The sequence below is a fragment of the Uloborus diversus genome, chromosome 4 (assembly GCF_026930045.1).
Source record: "Uloborus diversus isolate 005 chromosome 4, Udiv.v.3.1, whole genome shotgun sequence".
NCBI classification, from domain to species: Eukaryota; Metazoa; Arthropoda; class Arachnida; order Araneae; family Uloboridae; genus Uloborus; species Uloborus diversus.
The window spans coordinates 95,254,427-95,279,959 of record NC_072734.1 but is presented as its reverse complement, the minus strand read 5'-3'; the positions used below and the strand labels follow the sequence as shown (position 1 = coordinate 95,279,959).

Here is a 25,533-nt window from a genome sequence, read left to right as displayed (position 1 = left end):
ACACCACAAACTGTCTGCAGCCTGTAATTTTCCTCAAAGAAAACACGTGGAATGGAATGTTTTACCTTTTTCTTCAGTATTGTTAATCACCACATGGTAGCGTATTCGAGCCCTGGAATTACGAATGGCTGAGTGAGTTACTTTGAAGATGACGAAGTTTGGTAATTTTATTCAGTTGGTAAATAACTTAAACAATAAACTGCACCATAAATAACATTGTAACCCTTAAAAATATTTAACTTTATTTAAATTTCTATATAACATAAGTTCAATGGTAGTAGAATATTTTTATGAGGAATTGTAAAAAAATATCATACATTTGTTTCTCTGAGAATGAACTGGAAACATAGAAGATTACAAAAACATACCAGAGAAGATCTAAGCAGAAATAAAAACACGTATCCACTAAACAGTTGCAGTTCAACCTAACATTTTATTTACATTGAAAGTTCGCCACAATTTTGAAATATCCCTTACATAACAAATTGCTATGATTATGTAAATTTCTTTAACATTTTAGGCCAATTTTTATACAAGCATTTTCAACAATGATGCTGAACAAAACAATGAATATTTAATCGAAAGCTCGCCTACATTTTTGCATGAAATTAGTTAAAAGCAATTATAATTTATTTCTGATTACTTTAGTTTGTTGGAAAAAAATTTATCTGATATAGAAAAATCAGGAGTTTCAATGGATATTTAATTTTAATTTGTGAGAACATTTTTTCGACCTCATATTAGAGGATTTATGCAAAAATGTAGATTACAATTGGTATAAACTAATAATTAATGGTGAAATAAATAATTTGATTACAGAAAATTGTATAATATTTATTAATACAATGTCATCGGGTCTGAGGTTACATACAAAATTTCATACGAACCTGATCACAGGAAGTGAGTGAAAATTGAGTTGCAAGATAACACCCGAACAGACACCAACGAAACCAAGTTAATAAAAACATGGTAAAATAAAAAAAAATCATTAGCCAACTTTTTAAAAGGAATAAGACCGAAAAAATACTTTTAAAAGCACATTAATACATAGGTATTAATTTAGAGATATTTACTTGCAGCAGTAAATCGAAATAAATTAAGTTAAAGGCGCGAAGTATTAAAATGTTTTCGAAAGAGCGCCAATTAACTACAGTTAGAAAATGGTTTTCACCATACACAATAGATGGCGCTGTAGCAAAATTATTTTTTTATGAAAATAATTCTTAACAATTTAATAATTAGTAAAACATTTTGACCACTATATCAAGAGCAATCAAAATTTTTAAACTTAGGGTCAAAAGAAAAAAGAATTACTCTACTTCAGGACTTTTTTTTCTATCCAAAAACCACAATAACTTTGAGTTGTAATGCATTTCTGCCCAAATGATAGAACAAAAAAAAAAAAAAAAAAGGGAACGAAAACATCTCTCACGACCTATTTTCTACATGATAAATAAATATATCAAAAGAAACAATACTGAAGAAAGAGTGGCGTGGTTAATTATGAACCTGTAGAAAGCTAAAACAAATTTCAATAACAGTGAAAGAAGATTTGAGTGAAAGTCCCCAAAGGGATATTTCTTGTGTTTTAGAGTTCAAAAAGTTCGCAGAACGGATATAATGCCTCCAAGCTGCAGATTTTCCGTAGAGTATTCGAACTGTTGCATTTTAAGCAGCCTTATAAAAATCGAAATGAAATATTTTACGAATTTAATTTTACTCTGTCTATAACAGTGTGTGTCCGTGTGGCCTAATGGATAAGGCGTCTGACTTCGAATCAGAAGATTGCAGGTTCGAGTCCTGTCACGGACGTAAGTTGATAACAAACTTTTTCTAGTGTTTTTGCTGAATATTGCAAATATTTCTGATGGGAATATTCGAGACACGATCCGGACTAACGTTTTTAAATTCGAGAGTCAGTTAGTTCGTGATTCAAAAAAAAAAGTATTTCAGGAATTTTATCAGATTTTTAAAAGAAATCATAAATTTGAGGGTTTCATTTTAAAAAAAAAAAGTCTTTTTTTTTTTCGATTTTTGCAGTATGCAGGCACGGCTCCTCAGGTAGGCGCAGTGGCGAACAGAGCTACACCCCGGGGAAGAACAAGAGGTATGAGGGCGCACGCTCTGAAAAATAACACTAATTTAAAAGATTTTTTTTAATTGGGGGGGGGGGGGGCGGGGGCCGCACATATAAATCTTGCAGGTGGGCGCACCGAAGTCTATGTACGCCACTGAGTAGGCGACCTGCCCACCCGCCTTAGGGCAGCAGATTTTAGGGGCGGAAAATTTCATGATGGCAAAAAGTATAGAGGGAAAAAAAGAAAAAATTAAGAACTCAATTTGTTCCTTAGTTTATTTTCTTGCAGCTCAAATCGCAATAATACATCAGAGAGTATGTTCGATGGTTTGAAATAGACACATAGATATATTATTGTCATAAAATTGCTCATTTCTGCACATTGATACGAATTTTTTTTTTTTTTTTTTTTTTTTTTTTTTTTTTTTGAGCAATCACGATTGCTTACTGTGCTCATTTAACCGTTTTTGATGTCCGTGCCTTTTTCACCTTGAACCATGGGACTCTGCAGCACCACCGCCTGCACACACACACACACACACTATACACACGTAACCGCCCAGGAGTTGGGGCAGGCTTGGGGGGACAGGAGCCGTTTCTAGGAACAATAGCCCCAAATGAGCAGGGTCCTGTCGCAACTCGTGATTGCGAAAAACATAATTTGAATTCAAAATTTCAGAATTCAAGTTAATTTTCTTTTCTTTTTTTTTTTTTTTTTTTTTTTTGTCTGATTGCTGAATATGCACCACTTGACACGACATTTATTTTTGAGGCATACCGTGCAACACCATGCAAATACAGCTAGTTAAAAGCACAATTTCAAAATAATCGGATCTCCGTGATATTTTTCGGAGGGTAGGACTCGATTTAAAAATAATTTCTATTGACATCGAAAGCTGCTTAAAATATCCTAAAAATCAGATGAAAATCTGAAACGAATACATTATTAAAACAAATAAAATACAAACAAATTAATAGGCAAGGTGAACATGTAGAAAATTCAAACAGTTAAAAACCAAGAAAAGCTTGAAGTAGCAGACCAAAATATGCAAAAAATACGTACCGGACTCAAAACAAATATGAAATGGAAGCTAAATCATAAACCAAATCAAGCTTGTTTTTTTATAGAATGGTGGAAAACTTCCAAAACCAATTTCTAAAGGGGAGATTTGTTTTCGAAAATTTTTCGTGCTATACGATCTGAGCCGCTTTTACTTGATGTTTTTATGTATAACTTTTCAGCAAAATTAGCAATAAAATGAATCTTTAAAAAACAAAACGTTCGAGTCAAATAGGGGAAATAAAAGAATTTCTAGGAAAAGCAGAATTAAATTTTTTAAAAAATCACAAACTTTTTTGAAAGTGTTAAACAAATTTGTCAAAAAATGGTAAGGAGAAAAAAAATATATACAAATCAACATATTTTAAAAAAGGTTAAAAAAAACAAACATTCTCATGTTTAAGGGGGGGGGGAGGTGCCTTAGTTTTTGAAAAGGGGCCCTAAATTTACAGATCCGTGACCACTTCTGTAAAAATCTTTTTTAATCTCCTTATCACATTCGCATTGCATTTGGAATAAACCAAAAAATGATGCAAAACTTTACTTTTATGCCTTTTTCGCCAAAATCGAAGAACGAATTGTAATGAACTGTTATATATACTACAGTAGAGCGCCGATTATCCGAACTCCAATTAACCGAACTTCCAATTATCCGAACCGTGTTTTTCGCCTTTTAAAATTTTTTTCCGAACTTTATGCGAACGGCATATTTTTCATCCAAAACCTATTTTTTTTTTCTGTCCCTTCCAACCAAGCTTTCAATTACGTACGTACCCTTTTTTTCACCCTGTTATCTATCTTTTTTCTTTTCTTTCTTGGCATACAAATTTTAATCCGGAAACTGCAAGGTATTTTTGGGGAGTTTTGTTAGTGGGAAGAGAGAACACAAAAGGTTTGAAGAAAGGGGTTGAGAAACCAAGGTCAAAGCACAAAATTCCTGTTTGCATTCTTCTCCCCCCACCCTCGCTGTGGACACGTGGGGAAAAACTGGTTTGTGTGACGTATCTACGTTGACAAAGTGAGTTGCTCAGAATCATGTGCTCTGCTTTTTTTAGAGTTTGTTATCCTCGATATCGGTTGCTAGCCACTGTTAATTCTTGTTGTTAATAGAGTTGTTAGTGGTTGTTACTAAAGGTTTCTTGATAGCGGTTGTTGATTGCACCAGCGATCTAGCTCATTTCTTTTTCTGCAACGAAGGTGAAAAGATGTCTGGAAAGCGAAAAAGAGTTGTTCTTTCGCTAGGAGACAAAGGAAAGATATTGAAGAGGCTGAAAAATAATGAAGCCGCTTCAAAATTAGCAGCGGAGTTTGGTGTAGGAAAGTCTACAATATCAGATATAAAAAAGAATGAAGAATCAATTATGAAGTATTTAACGGGACTTGAAAGTGAGCAAGGAAGCTTAGATAGAAAATCGATGAAAAAATCCTTTGATGATAAAGTAGATAAAGCTTTGCACATGTGGTTTTTGCAGAAACGCTCATCTGGTCATCCCATTTCTGGACCCTTATTATGTGAGAAGGCACTATTTTTCAACGAAAAGTTGAATGGAGAAAATACTAATACATTTCAAGCAAGCTCTGGGTGGCTTAGAATTTTTAAGCTACGGCATGGTATACGCGAAATCGGATTGCATGGGGAAAAATTATCTGCATCTACAGAGTCTGCTACGAAATTCGTAAAAGAATTTATTGAATTTGTAAACTCAGAAAAATACGAAGAAGAATTTATTTACAATGCAGATGAGACCGGCCTGTTTTGGAGATCTTTACCCCGAAAAACATTAGCATCTGGGTTCGAAAAAAGTGCTTCTGGAACTAAATTAAACAAAGAAAGAATCACAGTTCTTAATTGCGCAAAGGCAACCGGTAACCATCGAATACCATTGTTCGTGATAGGACATTCAAAGAAGCCTCGATGTTTTAATAATTGGAAAAATCTGCCAGTAATTTACACTTCTCAAAGGAAGGCTTGGATGACATCAGAAGGTTTCATTGATTGGTATGATCACACATTCATTCCTAAAGTTAAGACACATCAAGAAGATATGAAGAAAGAGGGCAGAGTTCTCCTACTTCTTGATAATGCACCTTCACATCCGTGTGCAGATACCCTTGAACGGGAAAATGGGAAGTTCCGAGTAAAGTTTTTGCCACCTAATGTTACATCACTGATGCAACCCATGGATCAGAGTGTAATAGAGACATTTAAGCGCTTTTATAGAAAGCAAATGTTGAGAAAGATGCTTCTATCAGAAGACACTGAAGAGCCTGATTCCCAGAATGCCAAAAACATTAATTTAAAAGATTGTTGCATTATGGCTGCCGATTCCTGGAAGCTTGTAAAATCATCAACGTTAAAAAATGCCTGGAATAAAATTTTAAACAGGGAAAAAATTGATACTGGAGCAGAAGCATCTGATAAGGAAAATGAGGAGTGTAAAACTATAAAAGAGATGGGAAGAATCCTAAATTATGAGGAAAAAGAAATTAATGAGTGGCTAAATTGTGACATGCAAGACCCTGGATATCAGATTTTAAATGACAATGAGATTGTGGCTGAGATTGAAGGCGAAAATGAAGAAAATAAAAATGAAATTGAAAATGAATGCTCTGAAAATGACCCAGGTCCATCACATAGCGAAGCCTTTGAATGCTTGGAAAAAGCTATGAAATGGCTCGAAAGGCAGAAAGACGCTGATCCTATTCAAGCAATGCATTTAAGAAGCATTAGAGATATGGCAGCATTGAAAAGAATGTCTTCTTTGAAGCAAGAAAAAATCAAAAGCTTTTTTACTTAAATTATAATCTTTTTTAAAAAAAGACAAAAAAAAGTTTAAAAAATGAAAAAAAGACAAAAAAAAGTTTAAAAAATGAAAAAAAGACAAAAAAAAGTTTAAAAAATGAAAAAAAAGACAAAAAAAAGTTTAAAAAATGAAAAAAAGACAAAAAAAAGTTTAAAAAATGAAAAAAAGACAAAAAAAAAAAACATTTTTAAACACGCCAGCACTAACAGTGTTGCCAGTCCTAAGCCTGGATAAAGTGTGAAGGTTTTTGTATAGATAGGGATATCCTTTAAATTGTCTGTCCAATTATCCGAACTTTTGCTTATCCGAACTAGGGTCGGTCCCGACGTGTTCGGATAATCGGCGCTCTACTGTATAATAAAATTATGCGAAAGAGAGAGAGAGAGACCTCTTGTAGTGGCGCCATCTAGTAGAAAGTTTAGTGTCAATAAAATTATTTTTGTCTTCAACCTTAGATGATTAAAGAAAACACTCCAAAAACAATATTTGCTGTACACACTAAGCATGCCCGTCATTTAAAGCAGTGACGGATGTACTAGGGGGACGGAGGGGATAATCGCCTTCTCTGTAACCTTCTTTTTCTGAAAACAATAATATGAAATTGAAAAAACTAGAGTAATTGCTACTATTTTTATCCAGTAAATTCAATAAATTTGCTTCAGATTAGTTTTAGACAGTAGTGTAGTCGAGAATAGACGTCGTTTCCCACTTTTTAATTTTAATCCAAGTTTGCCCCCCCCCCCTCCCTTTTTTTTTAAACTTTAATAACTGCACGGCAAAAAAAACTTTAGATTTGTTCCGCCATAATTCTTGCTAATTCTTAAAATGATCCCCTGAATCCAAATACGACTGCCGTTTTCCCTCTATGCGCGTTACTTTTTGGAAATCCCCCCCCCCTTCCTTTTTTTCAGTTTTCGACAGTTTCATAGCCATTATTTTTATTTGGAGGAAAAGGGAGCGTTAGATTAGCCATTAACACTCTTCTGAGAGGCTGCAGAGGTGCAAAGTTAAAAAGCATGAACATTTGGAGCAAGTTGGAAGACTCATGGGCAGGGTTCGCCGATTTTTTTTCAGTCGATACGTATCCGATATTTATTTTGAAAAGATCATGATATTTTGATATTTTCGATATTTATTTTTTCAACTGTAGTATTTTCAATATAGAAATTATTAATCATAGTAATATTGTTTATTATTAAAAATAACCAAACAGCTATGTATTACATTCTTATGTTGTGTTAATACATCATTAATGCAACAAAGTAATGCAACATTTATTTTTGTTTTATATTCTTAAAATTATTAGTAATGTATTAATTTTAATTCATATTAAAAGTGCCTATAAATACATTAAACGTTGTTCAGAAAAAAGAAAATGTTTTATGACTGTGCATCGACTTATGCATATTTTTTATTTCTGAATCATATCAGAAGAAAAATGAGTAAAACAGCTGATGCTAAATTAACTCCATTAAAAGTGGTTAAAATATAAAATTAAATAATAGATATAAGTAATGAAAGAACCTTAATTTTAAGCCTACATCTTCATATATATAACAGCCGATGATCGAGTAACCGGTTCGTTTCAACATTGAAACTCGCGCCCGGCATAGGAAAATTCTATGCCGGGCTGATGAGTGCTAATAAGCACGAAACTGCAGTCCTCGGCTGGAATGACTGAGTTGGCGGTGTATTTCATGTATTTCTGCTTTAGCCCTGGCTAACGGGCGGTAATTTACTGAATATACCTGCCTCGCGTTCAATCTTCGAGTTGAACCGAACCATTGCTTCGGTCACTCGTCTGGTCTGCTAATTCTATATTAGCTACCAGTTTGTTTGGCACTCTTGGCTTCCTTAAGAGGTTTTCCATCTCCAGCTCAGTCACTTTCCTATGCCGGGCTGATGAGTGCTAATAAGCACGAAACTGCAGTCCTGGGCTGGAAATGACTGAGTTGGCGGTGTATTTCAAGTATTTCTGCTTTAGCCCTGGCTAAAGGGCGGTAATTTACTGAATCAATCCAGTAACTTAACTGTTTTACTGGTAAGGCTGTGTCATTTCAGGGGAATGAAGAACAAAAAAAGTGGTTAAAAATTAACACTATCCACTGGAGTTTAGGGTTAATCAACTGCAGTTAGAATTAAAATTTCAAATATCAAAATATCACCAAACAGGCAATCGCTCCGTTCAAATGTAGAAGAGTAGAAGTAATTTTCTTCCTACCAGTCATACCTTGACGGGCGACTTTCTAGTATTGTAATAATAACATAAGAAAATAAAGAGTGATTTGAGGATGCATTGAAGACTTTAGTTTGTGCTGATTGAAAATATAGGATATGTATCAAAATATCGGATGTATCATGAATCGAAAACTGCTCATGGGGGTGTATTTCCCACTAAAATCTTTAAAAAATCTTCAAAACCGATCATTTTTTCCTTAGGGGCTCGTTTTACAATGTTTTCACTTATTTTCGGGATGATAAGCGAAAACAGTATAGTACTCACTCGTATGAGCCCCATGTTCGAAAAAATATTCACGTTGTAAAAAGAAATAAATTCCGAGCAAAAACCATGCTCTGTAATATGTAAAAATATTAATTTTTCAAAGCCTTGGGGGAGGATTAACTCTCTGCCCCCCCCCACCCCGCTCTTATGATTTCAAATCGCAACCCCCTTGAATGGACTATAAATCTGCCACTGATTTAAATCGGTCAGGGGGGAGATCAATCGCTCTCCCTTCCCGGATTTAAAAAATATTGTTAAAAATATTGGCCATTGTATTCGAATTCAAAATGTCAGAATTCAAATTAGATATATATATACACACACACACATATATATATATATATATTAATATTTTTTTTGAATTTTAAATTGTACTGCGTGGCCTGAAATTAGGCCACACACCATTCTTGTCAAATCCAAGGGCAAATGACATTCTGAATCCGAACATGACCCCTGTTTTCAAAATCATCCACCGTTTTCCAGAGACGTTTACGCCTTATGTTTTCCACTTTCCGATAATTGTATGGCCTAGGTTTTAACTTGAAGGGGACGGAGTTTTCTACCGATAAATATCTTCTGAAAGGCTGGAGAAGTGAAAAGTTCAAAAATATAAACATTTCTTGCAAGGGGAAGACTTAGAGGGCGGATGGATCTTCTCCCTAAAACTATTTTTTAATCATTAAAAACAATCTTTCATTACATCGGTTATTTTAACCGAATTTTCGATTATTATATGGTCATGATTTTCGTTAGGAGGGGAACGGAGTATCATTTTTAATCGATAAACGTCTTCTGAAGGGACAAAAAAGTGAAAGCTCAAAAATTTAAACATTCATTGCAAGGAAGAAGACTTGGGAGGAGGAGTGATTTTCTCCTTTAAAAGTACTTTTTTTTATGTTTAAAATCATCTTTTTTACTGCCTCCCTTACCCCTTAATTTGTTCATTCATTTTTACTTCTTTTTACAAAAAAGGAAGTATTGTATTCGCGAAAAACTTTTCACTCAAAATTCGGCCTTAAATTCCATTTCGCTCACCTCCTAATGTTGGGGATTTTTTTCAACCCGACCACACGCGGATAAGTGCCTAAGAACGTAAAGGGTGTCCCAAAATTAACGCAAGATTTGAATTTGCCACCATTTTTTCCATAAATTGTTGGCAGCCATGAAAAAAGAACAATTTGAGAGTTTAGGGTTAGTAAAAATGGGGTGTTATTGTACCATACAGCTAGAGAGAGTGAAACATTTCAATTACTGCATAAGGCATTTCCTAGTCGCGTACTCTCTCATTTCGGTGATCAGAATTGGCACCTTAGATCGTGTGATTTAACATTTTTAAATTTCTTCTTATGAGGTTATTTGAATTCAAAGATCTATGTCAACAAGCCCACAACCACCTGTGCATTACCGTGTTGCGATACCGAGCGCCAATAACAGTAACTGCTTGACCAGCCTCAACTTTCATTATTTTTGAAACAATTGTTCAATAATGAAAGCGCGTTATTGTATCGTATAACGCTCCATTTTTGATTACCCTAAACTCTCAGCTGTTAAATTGTTCTTTTTTCAGGGTTGCCAACCATTTATTGCAAAAATGGCGGCAAATTCAAATCTTGCGTTAATTTTGGGACACCCTTTATAAACACTCGAAATATCCTTTTTGACATTCCCCGAGTTAATTACAACGACTTTTCTCGTGACGTCCGTATGTACGTATGTGCGTATGTATGTCGCGTAATTCAAGAACAGTAAGTCCTAGAAAGTTGAAATTTGGTACGTAGACTCCTAGTGGGGTCTAGTTGTTCACCTCCCTTTTTGTTTGCATTCGGGGGTTTCTAAATGGGTCTTTTGCCCCTTTTTTGGGGGAAATTATTGTTAATTTCTCAATTGTTGGTATGCTCAAGTGGTGTTATAATTTGGCGGACACTTGGCGATATATCGCCAGTCTTTTTTTTTTTTTTTTAATCATGTTTCAATTTGGCCACTGGTGTGATATTTAGAGGGTAAACTATTAAATCACATTAAAATTTACCAGTAATGGGAAAATGACATTAAAATTGGAGTAAAAGGAAGTCATGTGATGCACACATCAGTTCTTTTACTGTAAAGATCAAAGTATCGGCATCTCTCGTGTACGCATCGCGTCCGAAATCATGTTCATGAAATGAAAATTTTAAAATTATATTTTTAGAAAATCTGGAAGCACCGCAACCCATCAATGGGCCATTCCACAAAAAAGTCAACCCTTTGTCCCGCACTTGACGGTTCATATACTTCATTAAAAAGTTATAATTTTGAAGGGTAATGACGAAACGTCTTTCTCTTAAGAAATCACACATTAGTTTTTAATTTGTTAAGTAGAAAAAATTTGTTCATTAATATTTTGAAATATTATTTTCAATGAAATATGTGACGCACCTTGTGCGGGACAAAATGACTGTTTTCTGTGGAATGGTCCCAACGTTAAGTTTATGTGTTCTACTTGGTTCTTTCTCTAAGGGGCTGTCCATAAACGATGCCACTCTTTTTTTTTTCTAAAAATTAACGCAGTAATGTACATGGATGCCACCATTTTTTTTTCTAAAAATTAATGCAGTAATGTACATAGAGCAGCACTGAACCAACTACTGTTTTTGTTTTATATACTCTTAATGAGAAACGAAAAAAGGCTTTTGAGGGGAGGGGGTGTCGTCCGATCATTGTCAGACAGACAGTGACAAAACAGATCTCTAACCTACGGCCGACGGGACACATCCGGCCCACGAACAGAATGTTTAGACAGTTGTTCTGTTGCTTGCTTTTATTTTACGTCTGATGCATACTGTCGATCTGATTAGCACGAGTAAAAAATGTTGCTTTGCCCTTTTTTTTTTTTTCCTTTTCTGCCTTACATGCAATTGAAAAGAAATGTTCAAAGAGAAATCTCTTGTCTACATTAAACTTAAAATAGGTGTTTCCTACAAAGCTCAAACAATTCCGTTAAACTGTACAATCAAATATTAAAGTTTCAGAGACTGAAAAGTGCAAATGAAGTATTTTGTACAATTTTATGTGTTCTCTCCTTGAAAATAATTTAATTAGTCTTTGAAAATTCTTGAAAACATTTTTCTTACATTTGTAACAAAATAGTTGCAGTTGTAACAAAGTTGTAACAAACATTTGTAACAAAGTAGTTCTAGTAGTAGTTCGCTACAAAAAAACTAGTTTTTCGAACCACTTCAATCCATTTACCTTACTTTAATGAAATTCCTTAAATTTCACAAAGCACCTGCTTCTTTTCGTTTTATCTCTTCTGCCATCAACACAACTGGGAAAAATCTCAGTGTTAAACTTGAATTTTTCTTAAGAAAAGTTTATAGCAACTTAAACTCTGCCAAGAGAAATGGTCTTGGATAATCGATAACAGCAATGAAGTGATTAAATTAACTCGACATCTTTCATCTAGAAGCATTTGATTTTGAAAATCTGTTTATCAACATTCCACTCAATGAGCTTCTATTCACAGTTACTGAATTGTTCAAAACAGTCAATGCTTTTTAAGTCAATTAGGGAGGAATTTTTTTCTCAAACTTTTAAAATTTTGCAGCTTTCAACTTTTTTAAAAATTTTAATCCGTGTCTTCAACAAATTAATGGTATTGCAATGGGTGCCAAATGTAGTTCTACCCTAGCAAACTTTTTCCATTATTCAGGGCCGATCCTAGGGTGTCGGCCGCCCGTGTGCAAAGACCTAATGTGCCGCCCCTCAAGAGTAATTTGCATGTTTTGACTTCTCTTTAACGTCTATATAAATCTTTCTTTAAATTTCTATGCCAAGTTCGAATTTAAATAAAAGGGGGGGGCAGAAAAATGACCTTATAAAAAGGAAGAAATTTTTATATTAAAAAACTCCTTAGGTACAATTTTTATTTTTGAAGAAAGTAATAGATACCAAATTTTTCTAGTCGTAAAAACTCCTTTTATATTAAGATAAATAAGTACCTTTGTGCTGTTGTAAAGAAACGAAAAGTAACAACGTATAAAAAGCAAATTCGCAGAATTTGTGCTTTTTATACGTTGTTGCTTTTCGCATTTTATGGTCTTTCTTCGGTGACAGAGAAGGGACGGAGGAAGGGGAAAAGTGGGGGGAGGCGTCAGGGGAAGAGGATTGTTCCAAGAAAATTATCGAAATTGGCGTATGAAAAATATTTTTAGTTAATCTTTAGTTGTGTTTGGTTGCAAGGACAAAAGAGTCAAGTATATTCAAGGTGCATGGAGAAATTTTGATGTCAAATATCGCAATTTTAGGAACGTTTTCGAGACTTTAGGTGAAAGTAATGTTGCAGTCTTTCCTAAAATTCTTTCAAAATTAATCAATTTGAAGCTATTTCTTAAGACCGTAGCTTTAGAAAGGATCGGCGTTTCTCGAAAAATCTCCGAAACTGAAATTTTAAAACCGGAATTTTGGGTTACCTTTGTTGACGTTGCAAGAGGAAAGGAGATTCAATCGTCTCCCACCGAAAGATTTCGAAGTTTAAAACGCAAATTTAGGCCGTCTTTGGTGACGGTAGGGGATCTGGCGGCTATCCTCAGGTAATTTCTCGGCACTATTTTTTCAAAAACCCGTTTTTGGCTAGACTTGAAATCAGTAGGGGAAACGTGAAAATAATCCCGAACCAAAATATTTTTCGGAACTGAAATCCATTATAGGCTATTTTTGGGAAGGAAGGATTTTGGAGCTCTTAAGCAGATATTTCTAAAATCGCAATTTTATATTATCTTTGGTGACGTTAACAAAACTGGGTTGCTTCTATGGAATTTTCGGATATTTTTCAACATTAATATCTGAAAAATATAACTATAGACTTTTGTCCACCTCACCTCGACGACTGATGGATGGATATGCTCCAGCGCCGTAAAAAGTTACATAAGCATGGCAGTTCTCTTCCTGAATTCTTTAGAAATGTAAGTCCCAAAATCGTACTTTAAGCATTGTTTGATAACGATGGGACTAAGAGCGGGCGGGGGTTTCAGTGTGCCTTCACGAAAAGTGTTTTTGAAACTGAAGTCTTCAGGCTAGTTTAGGCAGGAAGCTGTGGCTCTACGGAACCGTCTAAAAACGAAATTTTCAGGTATAGTAATTGCGTTGAAGGAAAGGGGGATCCGGGGACCTTTCCCCCAAAAGTTCTTGAAACTGATGTTTGAAAAACGCAATTTTAGTTTGTTTTTCAATACGGTAAGTGAGAGGGGGTGGAATTAGGGGGCCTCTCTAAAGACGCTAATTGAGACTTTCTTTGGTAGTAATGTTTGCGAATGGATTTCGGGGTCCTCTACTGCAAAAATTTCGAAAAATGCCAAAGCAATTTTATGAGGTTTGATGATAGGAAGGGCTGTCGTCTGAAAACACGTTTTGGATTTTGGAGCCAACATTTTTAGGCTATGTTTGATTAAGTTAAGGTGGAAGAGGTGAATCAGAGACTTAATTGGGTCGTTAAGATCGATGGTTCAACCAGCGAAATTTTCCGAAAGTAAAGTCCTAGAAACGCAATTTTAAGCCTTCTTTAGTTTCGTCAAGGAGGTCATGGCATCCTTTTGGATCTTTGTTTTGGAGCTACATTTAAATTTGCTTCCCGGGGCAAGGGTTCTGTCCTTCTACCTGATCTGAAACCGAGGCAGTTTATTCAAGATTTTAATCAGAAAAATTGTTGTAAAGGGGGGAAAAGTACAACATTTTAGTTCGTCATTCATGTATGTTACTCTCAAGGGAGTTGCAATTTTCCACTTTCTCTCCACGCATCCACGATTGTTAAACAGAGTTTTTTTACATAGTTTGTTATTTGAAATGCTTGCGAAAGCACCTAAGCAGTATAGCTTTTTTTTTTTAATAATTAAAATATGTCTTCATTGTTTAGGTCTACGAAAACTTGGGGGGTAAACATTAGCGCCCGCCCCTCGGTGCTCTTTTTAGACGGCACCATTTTCATGCTTCAGAAGGGGGGGGCCTTTCCCCTCCCCTGTATTTATGCCTGATTACCGGTTCTGTCACAAACTTTGCAACCAAATAAAGCATGTGTGTTAAGAGTAAATATTGATGGACAATGAACCAACACAATGTTTCCTAACATTCTATTTTTTTTAAACTATGCTATGCTGTCGGGGAAATCGACATACTTTGACAATTGAACATTTAAAAATCAGCATATTTATTCTTATAAGTTATCTTGTGAGAAATTGAGGAATTTTGCTTGATTATAAGAATTACATGATGCGGTCTGCGGCCGCCCCTTGCTTTGGCCGCCCTTGTGCGGCGCACACTCTGCACACCTGCTAGGATCGGCCCTGCCATTATTTTATGAAACAAAATTTTCGATTGATAATCGTGGTACAACACCTTTTTGTGGATAAATATTGTAGATACATTTATTATGTATCCATTGCTCCAATTTTTCTAAACTCAGCAAAAAAATGTATCATAACTCCCCTACATTAAAAAAGGCTAGTTCTACTTGTAAAGTTTTTAATTTTCTTGACATAAAAATTAATATTGACTCCAACTGTAAAACCACAATTGACGATAAAAGACGCGAATTTCAATTCAAAGTTAACTGTCTTCAAAAATTTTCTTCTTGCCTCAGTAAAAAAAGTTTTTTATTGCCATCATTGTTTCGCAAGCTATTAGAATCAAAAGAATTCATGACACAATCACAGCATTTAACCAAGAAATTAATCTATACTTTGTTTCAAATAAACTACTTGAAAACAATTTCCCAGATAATCTCATAAAAAAAACATTTTTGCTACCATAGCCTTTAATCATGGCCCCACTATATACGCTTACGTAAGTATTCAGTGAGGCCATGCTTTAATCAACATTTTGCTTCATTGTAACCGTTTAACTGTTCATTCTTGTGATTTGGATTTAACTTTGGGAAACCCCCACGTGTGGACTTTAGTTATTGATTCTGGTTTCATCTACATAATTTTGTTGTGAAACCTTATGTGCTTGCATTTGTGTCTATATTTTCTATATTTGCACTCCCCCCCCCCCCCCTCGAGTGAGGTGAGAGTAAGAGGCTCGACACGCCCCTGCCTGGATATTATAGCTTCTTTTTCATTTATGAGTTTCGAAAATAGTTCTCTTTTTGTTAAACAGATGGCAGCATTTTCGAGTATTTTAAATTGTTTCGGGACATTTTGAGATCCGTCAAATTTTGAATCCATTCGCGATTAAAATTCCCAATTTAACGATTGTACTCATTCCAATCATTAAAATAGATAGTGGATGGGTTTTGGAAATTGATAAAAACCTCCCTATAATATGGTCAAATGAGAAAGTATAAAAGGATTATTCTATATTTTCCATTCAGTCCTTGCACAATCCTTCATCTTGAAAACTTTAAACTTTTTTTTTTTTTTTTTTTGTTTTTACGAAGTTAGTAATTTTGAAGTGCAAAATGCAAAAGTATATTGACAGGTTTTTCTAAATCACTCATTTGAACTATTAGTTGAATCTTGAATCAACTGGTTCATAAAGAAGTACAATCCGAAGTAAATTTATAAAAATATTTTTTCAACCTAAATCAATCGACTGCAGTTCGTTCTATGAAAACTAATTGGATGAAAAAATAATTATGAAAAATCTCGGACCTGGCAATGACTTTTGAGGACACTGAGGACAAATTTGGGTTAAACTTCATTTAGTGTTTTATTACTCCCCCAACCAAATTCGCTTCGAGATAGTTCAAAAGCAATGCAAAAACAAGAGTTTTTTTTTTTTTTTTTTAACAAACCATTAAAATAAACTTTTTTACGAAATCTTAATTTTCTTTAACATGACTAAATTTTTTCAAACATTACTTATTACAAACGTAAGCTGAGTTTTCAATGTTTCCTCTCCTTTATTTTTTCCTTAAATTCAAATTTCTTCAAATTTTTATGTGACTTAACAGGCTCGTTTATTCGAATTTCCCCGGGGGGGGGGGTTAATACTCCATGCCAATTCTATCGAAAAACAAATAAACCACGTCCTATAGGGTAACAACCCCAGTAATTGGCACTTCAATAATTTGACCTTAAACTTACCTCTGTTTTCATTTCTTAGAAAAGACATATTTACTTTTATTTATTTTTGTATCAAAGAATGCACATCTGTGCATCTATTTAGTTCACTAAAAGCAAAAATCTTTGAATAGATATTTTTATAAAAATATATGTATTAAAATTTTCAAAATCACCAGTAATTGGCACCTGATACCCCAGTGTGTGACACCTTGTGATCCAGTGATTGGCACATTTTAAGAGGACTGGAAAATCATTTTATTTTTCAATTTTAGGTTACATACAAATTTCATCATCATAAGATTAAGACATAATTAATGCTCATTTAAAGTAGGTAATTTTACATAAATTAATGTTAAGTCACACATTTTGACGTTAAAAACGAATTTTAGAAAATAAAAATTTTGAATGTTACATGGAAAAAAATATTAAGATTATTGCTGTTTCATCAGTCGGCATGTAGTTTTGATTTTACGAACTATAGCTGTTTTCACGTTAAAAGGAACATTAACCCGATGATTCAAAGGGACCATAAAAATGGAACAGTTCTCTACAGTCGCAATATCTGATTGTGATGGCCAAACATATTTTTTTTTTTTTTTTAATTTAATAGTGGATTCTGGAGAATTTAAATCAGTTGTCGAACCCATATAATATTATCGCTGCAAAAGTATCAAATCAAACTTGTGACACATTGCGCAACTCATTGAGGACTATAAACACATGTGCCAATTACTGGGGACTAGCAAAAATGAAGCACCACTGAATGGCATCCATCATTTCTTCGAAAACCCAAAAAGGGACAAAAATTTACTTCTACCTACTCAAAGTAACATCTTTCAACTTAACAAAACTTTTGATAACCAAAATTTAAGATATATTTCAAGTCAGATTTTAAAGGATTGATGTGCATGCTTCCCTTAAGCCAGTGAAGAATCTTTTGCAACAAAAATGGCTGATTTGACACAAGCCACAATTTTTTCTTTTTCCTATGCACTGCTACTATTTAGTAATATGAATTGAAGTTATAATATTTAAGGTAAATGTACATTTAGTTGGTATGTAGCCTTCTACTTTTAGAAGATTGAATATGAATCTTATTTTAGAACGTTTTTGTTGGAAGTGGCAATCACTGGTGACCTGCCAATTACTGGGGTCGTTACCCTATGTAACTTTTCAAAGCCAGGGGGGGCAATTTGTCCCCTTTACCCTCCTCAGTGACGGACCCGTATCTTAAATGTATGCCCGTTTATTGCTGCCAATCACTTAATGTAATATTAATGTTGTTGAATTCCGATGTGAGAATTCCAAGCAGAGGCTAATGATGCATGTCGCACAATTTGCGTAGATTTAAAAAAAAAATCATAGTACTTTTACTTTTGCCTCAAAATTAGCAAATTTTTTCGGTTTTAAAAGCGAAAGAAGATTTTATACAAAAAGTATTTTACAGCCGTAGACACAAATCTTCCTCCTTTCTTTTATCCGTTACACGAGGAAACTTTTCATTATTTCAAAAAACGTCTGACGCATAAAAACCGCGCACCCAATCAACCGCAATTTGCGGAAATAGCAGTCGTTAGCGGTCGGGGAGGGTCTGAAGTTATTCGTTTTAAAAGGTAGTCGTTATTTTTGTTGCTTCGTTCCAGGGCTTTGTTCATTTAAACATGTTGTAGGTGATCTACCACAAGAGTTACCACGTACATTGAAGATGTTTCATTGGATCAGTATTATTTTTTTTTTTTCTAAGTTAAAGCACCTTTAACTACCTGAAACTGAGAAAATATGCCAATCAAAATGTAATAAAAAAATGTTTGATTTAGGTTCAGATATAAAGCATGAATACAAAGCAATGCACCGACAGCCCAGTTATCCCATCCAGAGACTGCAGTTTCGTCCTTGTTTGGACTCATCAGTCAGTAATAGGGAATAATCGAGCTGGAGGCAGATGCCATCTCATTGAAGCTGCAAACAAACTGGTAGATAAATTTATCTCACCAGCGAGAGAACGCAGACATGGTGCGATTCAACTCGTAAAGTAAAGACTAAGCTTTAGTATTAGCTTTCTGGACAATATCAACATCTATCGGGAAAATGTGAAATTAATTATATTAAAATCTTCTGCAAATTAGTTAAAGCAAACGGAGAAGAAAAGTTGCCCAAAAACGGTAAACGGGCAAATCAAATTGTGAGGAAAACTTAGCCCGAGTATAATCCGAGTAAAACTGGGAAGCGGTTAAAGCAAAAAAATCAACGATTTCTGACGTTTTTATGGTTTTATGTCTTTCCGTATTTAAAAATGGTTGATTTTTATTATGATGATGTTCCTAATTCCATGAAATATAACCGTATCAGGTAACAGAAATTTCTGACTAATAAATAAACCTCCTCTAATTTGTTGTTAATATTATTAACTAGCTTAGTACCCGGTGTTGCTCATATTTTTTACATAATTGAATGGATGAATTCTATCTACATGGGCTTCCCGCTTTCTAGGTACAAATTCTCAAAAGAACTTAAATATCACCGAAAAATCAGACTAAAACACCTGGCGCTGCCTGGGTCAGTAAAAATTATGAGAAACAGTAGCTACTTTCATTTGTTTTCTTTTTTAACTGAGAGAATTCAAAACACACCACTTTGACGTGATTAAAAACCGAGCTCCATCCTTACCTATAAAACTAAAATAGCAATAAAAATAAAGAACGAAATAATATTTGTTTAAAATCGATGGTAATTTGAAGAATTTCAAAAATAAGAATTTTTTTTCCACCTGCTTAAAAAAATTTATTTGTTCATTTTTTTTCTTGAACATATAGCGTATAAAACCCTCTATGTATGGCTATTGAAGTACTCTGTTAAAAAAAAAAGTAACCGCTCGTTAATTTCCCTACACTTGTCTTATTTATTTTGGGAAACTTCAACTATTGTGGCTTCTTCGTGCAATTTAAAATGTTACCAAATTTGCAGTAATCGTTTTAGGATAGGGTAGACCGGCGCACGTTTACGAGGATTTTTTTCAATGAATTTTCTAATTTCTATGTTTTAACCTAGGAAATTTTAAACATTGTGGTTTTATGAAGCAGTTAATGAAGCCAAAATTTGTGTATTCAGTTGTTGCTCAGCATGTGTTTTTAACCGTAAAAAAAAGTTTTCCAAGTCCAAGTCGGTTGCGTTTTAAGCAAGTTTGCGGCAAGTTTCCGCATCGAGTTTGGCACGTTTGCGCATATTAAAAATGATAACAAGGAGTAACTGAAATAGATATTTAACAAAATTTAAATGTGTTATATCTCTTAAAACACTTTAAAAATAAAAAAAAATCACAAATAATTAATTAAAGAACATTTTATAGGCTAAACTAAAATTATAGCGCTTACTGCTAATTAAAAACAGAAACTATTTAATCATCTTTTTCATAACTATTAGATTTTACTAACAAAAATAACGTATTTATTTTCGCATGCTTGTCATGGGACTGCGTTTTGACATCTTAGACAATTGAACCCTGTCTTGTCCATTTTTCGATTGGTTGTGTGCTTTCAAACAGTAGATGCAAGCACAATTTTCTACTTCGTAAACAGAAGCTAATTCGTACTAACCTTTTCCCTGTCGTAGGTTTTGGTTTCATACTTTTTTCTTTGATGTCTTCTATTTCTGCTTCAAGAGAAAATTGAAAATTTTAAAGTAATTTCTCTCTCTCTCTCTCTCTCTCTCTCTTTTTTTGTAGCTTCTCTCTAATTGCTCTTATCTTATGGATTCTTTAATCGGAGTCTTAGGATTGTGAGCATCCTGCTTTTTTGTTCTTTCCTGGTTCCTAAGCTTTGGTCCAACTTTTTCAAATGGGCTTAGTTTGGGTAGTCCATATGTGACGATGTAGAAGGCTTACTGGAAGAAATACTAAATTATCGATAAGCCTTTTCATTATTTTGACATCTAACGTGGTTCTGCTAGTGTTTTGAACGTAATGTCTTACCATCTTTAAAAGAAATAAAAATATAAGAAAATGTATTACAGGCTGAATAGTGTATAAAGTTAAAACTGAACAGGCATGAAGACAACACTGTATGATTGTAAGCTATAAGATACAAATCTGTTACTTAATTTGAAAATGAATATTGCTTTTCAAAACTAAATAACTTGAAAATACTAAAGGTTTAAAATAGTACAAAGCGAAAAAAGTGTCCGGGGCCCGTATAGAAGTAAGACAGAGTAGTAAGACACAGTAAGAACGTGCGTAAATGTGCCCCGATCAAACTGCGTAAACGTGCCCCGTCGGCAAGTTTGGATTTATTTTTAACGTGCCGCAAAATTTTATAACTTTTTTGTCCATACAAATACAGTTCTCAAAACAGGATAAAATCCTGCTAATTTTTATATATTTGTTTGTTCTCAATTAAGTATTATTTATTCACAATAATCTTCGAAACGTTCAAGACAGAATATACTCAACTAAGTAGAAAACAGATTTTCCTATCCGCATGCTAAACCGAAGCTCAACTGATGCTCAAAAACTTGTGAGAATATTTGCTAGGGAGCAGCATCAATTTGGTATGACTGTTGGCTCTCCAGTCTCCAGTTATAACTCGTTTTGGAAAAGGGGCACTGCGTAAACGTGCCCCGGTCCACCCCCTCCCTACTTTTAAAAAACGATCTGTCACTAATTGTAGTAAGAGATATTGTCGCCAAATGCTGGGATGCTTTTGGTGACCATAAAATGACGCTAAAACTTTTCATCTCAAATTTTTCCAAAATAAGCGCAAAATTTGGCGATTGTTTGAAATTGTGCAAAAAGACAAATTAATGGAAGTTTTTGTGCTGTTTAAGGATTTGTCTCATTTAGGTGTCGGATTATTTCACATGTTAACAAAAGTTACAAAGATTCGGCAATATTTCGGTTACATGGTGAAAGCCAAGAAATAATATTACGTAATCTTTAGTTTCAAAAACAGTGACAGTTGAAAAAATTACCACGAGTCTCAGCTCAGCCATTGGAATCTTTCTGCAAAAAGTTTGGTGAGATTCCTGGTCAAAAGGATATGTAAGCAAAAACGTAACTTTAACATAAAACTTGAGAAATACCTTGAAGAGTCGGATGGAAAGCAGAAATTATAAACTCAGTTCGAGCTATCGACAGGGAGTTGAGATGATACACTAAATATTGAATTGGATTGATGAAACCCTTCATACATGGAGCTAAAAAGCTTACAACTCCTTTTTACTTCCTTTTACAAAAAAGGAAGCATTGTATTCACGAAAAAAAATTCACTCAAAAATTGGCCTTAATTTCCATTTTACTCCCTCTCGAATGAATGATGAATTTTTTTTTTCGACCCGACTTTTTAGGGTATCTTTGAAGAAAAGGGTATCGAAAGGGGCATCTTTTGCCCCTTTTTGGGGAGAAATCATTGTTAATTTCGATGTAAACTCAAGTTGTGTTATAATTTGTCGGACACTTGGCGATATATCGCCAATCTTTTGGTCGCCAAGTTTTGTCGCCAACTTCGCGACAAATTTGACTTTTTTTGTTTTTTTTTTTGAAATTTGGTTTCAATTTGGCCACTGTTGGTGATATTTAGAGAGTAAACAATTGAATCACATTAAAATTGCCAATAAGGGGAAATGACATTAAATTGGAGTGAAAGGAAGGCACACACATCAGCTCGTTTCTATTTAACTTAAAAACTTCGAACAGGTGTCATCTTCAGCTGAAAAACCGTCGCTTTCGATGGAAATATAATGTGAATATGTGCAAGTAATTTTTCACACCCATACTAATGAATGTATGTGAAAATTGTGTCTTAACCCCCTTATAGGGGTTTTTGAGACCCAAACCGGACAAAAACTACCGTATGTAAATTTCTGAGCAGCAAAGGACTTCTGTCACAAATTTGGAAAAAATCTGACGCAAACTGCCGCTTGTATAAGGAACACACACATACAAACAAATATACCTTCATTTTTGATAAAGAGTAGGTAATTTAATTTTCGCTTTGAATCTATAACTTTTTAAAAATGGCTGCCAAAAATGAAAAAGTGACTACAATTTTTTGTGACGTTGATTACCAGTGGCTATTATTCAAAATTTTTAGTCAAGAGCTTTGCCTTTTTGGCTTTAATAATATTTGTTGAGAACGCAATAATCATTTGTTTTATTGCAGAAACTTATCACACCAAACGAAGCTAGACACAATAAATGAAAACACTTCTGAACTTTTTTTTCCTCCCCGAAACACGTGCAATAAATGATGCATTAAATTACTTATCCTTATATATAGTTATTACAATAAAATATAAATCATAAATTCAAAACTTGTAATCCAAGCTAGAACCGCTATATAAGCTAGTATATAGCCATAATCTAAACTATTTTATAACATTCCCAGCCAATAAATACATTTTGATTAAACGAGATGATATTGTTTCAACTACGGATTTCCAATGGCAAACACGTAGAATTCTCAGAGGACTTATTGCTTAAAGCACTTTCCCACGATTATAAAAAGTAATCACGACAGCATAGGAAAAAAATAGATAGGATGTAATGAACCTTTCTCTTTTATGATATAAATGATCGCTGATTATGATTATATGGCTGTGAGGATAAAAGGAAGAGCAAGAAGGAGGATCTTGGGATGGCTAAAAAAGATAGCATCTTGAATTAAATTATTTACCAGGATGTTCAATAAACTGGTACATAATATTTTGGAGCATGTTTGTATACATGAAGGGATTTCCAACATGATTGTTCTTATGGTAAATATCTCTAAGCCTTTCAAAATTTCATGAAGTATTTTTTTTTTCTTTTTGCACAACGAAAGTGAATAAATCATGGCTAAAATCTCTAAAAACGAGCTTATGTGTGCATCAGATGACTTCCTTTTACTCCAATTTAATGTCATTTCCCCATTACTGGCAATTTTAATGTGATTCAATGGTTTATATCACCAACAGTAGCCAAACTGAAACCAGATTTTTTTAAAAAAATCGCCAAGCTGGTGACAAAACTTGACGACCAAAAGACTGGCGGTACATCGCCAAGTGTCTGCCAAATTATAACACTACTTGAATTTACATCGAAAATAACAATGATTTCTCCCCAAAAAGGGGCAAAAAAACCCTTTAGAAACACCCGAATGCAACCAAAAGAGGAGGTGCACAACTAGACTCCACTAGGAGTCTACGTACCAAATTTCAACTCTCCAGGAGTTACCGTCCTTAAGTTATGCGACATACATACGCACATATGCACATACATACATACGTACATATAGACGTCACGAGAAAATTCGTTGTAATTAACTCGGGAATCATCATTATGAATTTTTCCCGCGTCTATACGTTCTTAAGCACTTATCCACGTGTGGTCGAGTCGAAAAAATACCTCATTATCCATTCGGGGGTGAGTAAAATGGAAATTAAGTTCGATTTTTGAGTGAAAATTTTTTCGCAAATGCAATGCTTCCTTTTTTTGTAAAAGGAAGTAAAAAGGTGGCATCTTGAGTTAAATTATTTACTAGGATGTTCAACAAACTGGTATGTAATATTTTGGAGCTTGTTTAAATAACTGAACGGTTTTCCATTACGATTATTCTTCTGGTAAAATATCTCTAACATTTCAAAATTTCATAAAATAGTTTTTAAAATACAGTCAACCCTCTATAACTTGAAAGTCAAAAGGTTCCGGCTAAAACCTTCGAGTATTTGGTAGTTCGATTTATCAAAAGTTCCCCTCCCAGCCTTCTTAAGGGTTGCATCTATACAACGTATTTAATTATTAAAATTAATGATCAACGTCGAAAAATATTTAATAAAATATTTTTGTTTAATTTTGCTTTTAATTTATGTGAAAAAACTTAATTATTGTCCTCTCACTAAAAATGCTTTTGAAAGCCATGCAGTTATTTAAGAATTATTTTTCCTCCTCGTCAAAAACGAAGAAGAAACAAAGGAAAACATAGGAAAATATGTTTAACATAAAAGTTAAATATGATAGTTTTCAGGAAAAAATATTGCATTAAGAACTTTGGAAAAATACAGGAAGAAATAATCACAAAAAAGAAAAAGCAAGGTTAAAAAAAAAATCAAAAACATCAAAAAGCTCTCATTAACCTGGAATCTCTTGGAATAGTGGGAGGCAGTAATTATGTTTAATATAGTCACGTACTCAAAGATTTTAAAATCAATTTGCTGTGAAGTTGACATTATGTACTCGTATGTTTGGGACGAGAGACAGCGACTGTCACCTACGCTTTATTAGCATAAATATAGTTTAAATATATATAATATTCACAGAACATTTTGAGGAATCATTCAGCAGATAAACCTTGCTATGCAATAGAAAGAGAGAGAAAGGAAGTGTTATTTATTCCCTAGACTCTATTTTATGACCGTTAGCTGCGCCGTTTATAATTTTTGATTGACAGTTCTTATATCAAAGACAGAACTAGGGACACAAACAAAAACATGGATAAAACAATGTATAAAAATATTAGTAAAATATTTATTATACGAGTAATTATTAAAATAGACTGGTATACTATAGTATGCTGTAAATTCACTGGGCTATATTTCACTTTTATGATGTAGTAAATTTGCGGTGGAGTCAAGACATGTCTATTGGAAACAGTAATGACATTTTCATCTTCAACTTTCATTGTTTAAATAATTAAATTATAATGTTTAGTTTACAAATCTTTTTATTACTGCTTGTGAGTATCTTGCGTAGAAAATGCTATTAAAGAGTCAAACTGAATATTTCTGAGAAAGATATAAGAACTCAAACCTTTAAAAAACTGAACACAACATGAAATTAAATTATACAACGCATTTGATTTAAAACAGAAAGCATAGCTTCACTGTTAAAAAAATTTCCTGAAAATAACGGATAAAGTACCGGCAGCAAAGTTGCCGTAAATATTACGTTTCCGTTAAATTATTTTCCGTGAATTAGCAGAAGTTCCATTTCTCATTTCTCCGTTTAGTTCTGTTCTTCCATTTATAAATTTTCCGTGATTTAACGAAAATTCCATTTCTCTTCTTTCCGTTGATCTATTTTTCCG

The 25,533-nt window shown here is 33.9% G+C and overlaps 1 protein-coding gene and 1 non-coding gene across 2 annotated transcripts in view; both read left to right on the top strand.

Annotated features, from left to right (window-relative positions):
* Window positions 1–1,739: 1,739 nt before the first annotated feature.
* Trnar-ucg (transfer RNA arginine (anticodon UCG)) lies at window positions 1,740–1,812 on the top strand. The gene has a single exon. It is a non-coding gene; the product is annotated as a tRNA-Arg (tRNA).
* Window positions 1,813–5,182: 3,370 nt separating this feature from the next.
* The window catches only part of LOC129220716 (jerky protein homolog-like), a 57,753-nt gene continuing 37,402 nt past the window's right edge, over window positions 5,183–25,533 (top strand). The window contains exon 1 of the mRNA XM_054855146.1: window positions 5,183–5,904. Coding sequence (XP_054711121.1) covers window positions 5,183–5,904 — 722 coding nt within the window. The remainder of the gene's footprint in view (window positions 5,905–25,533) is intronic.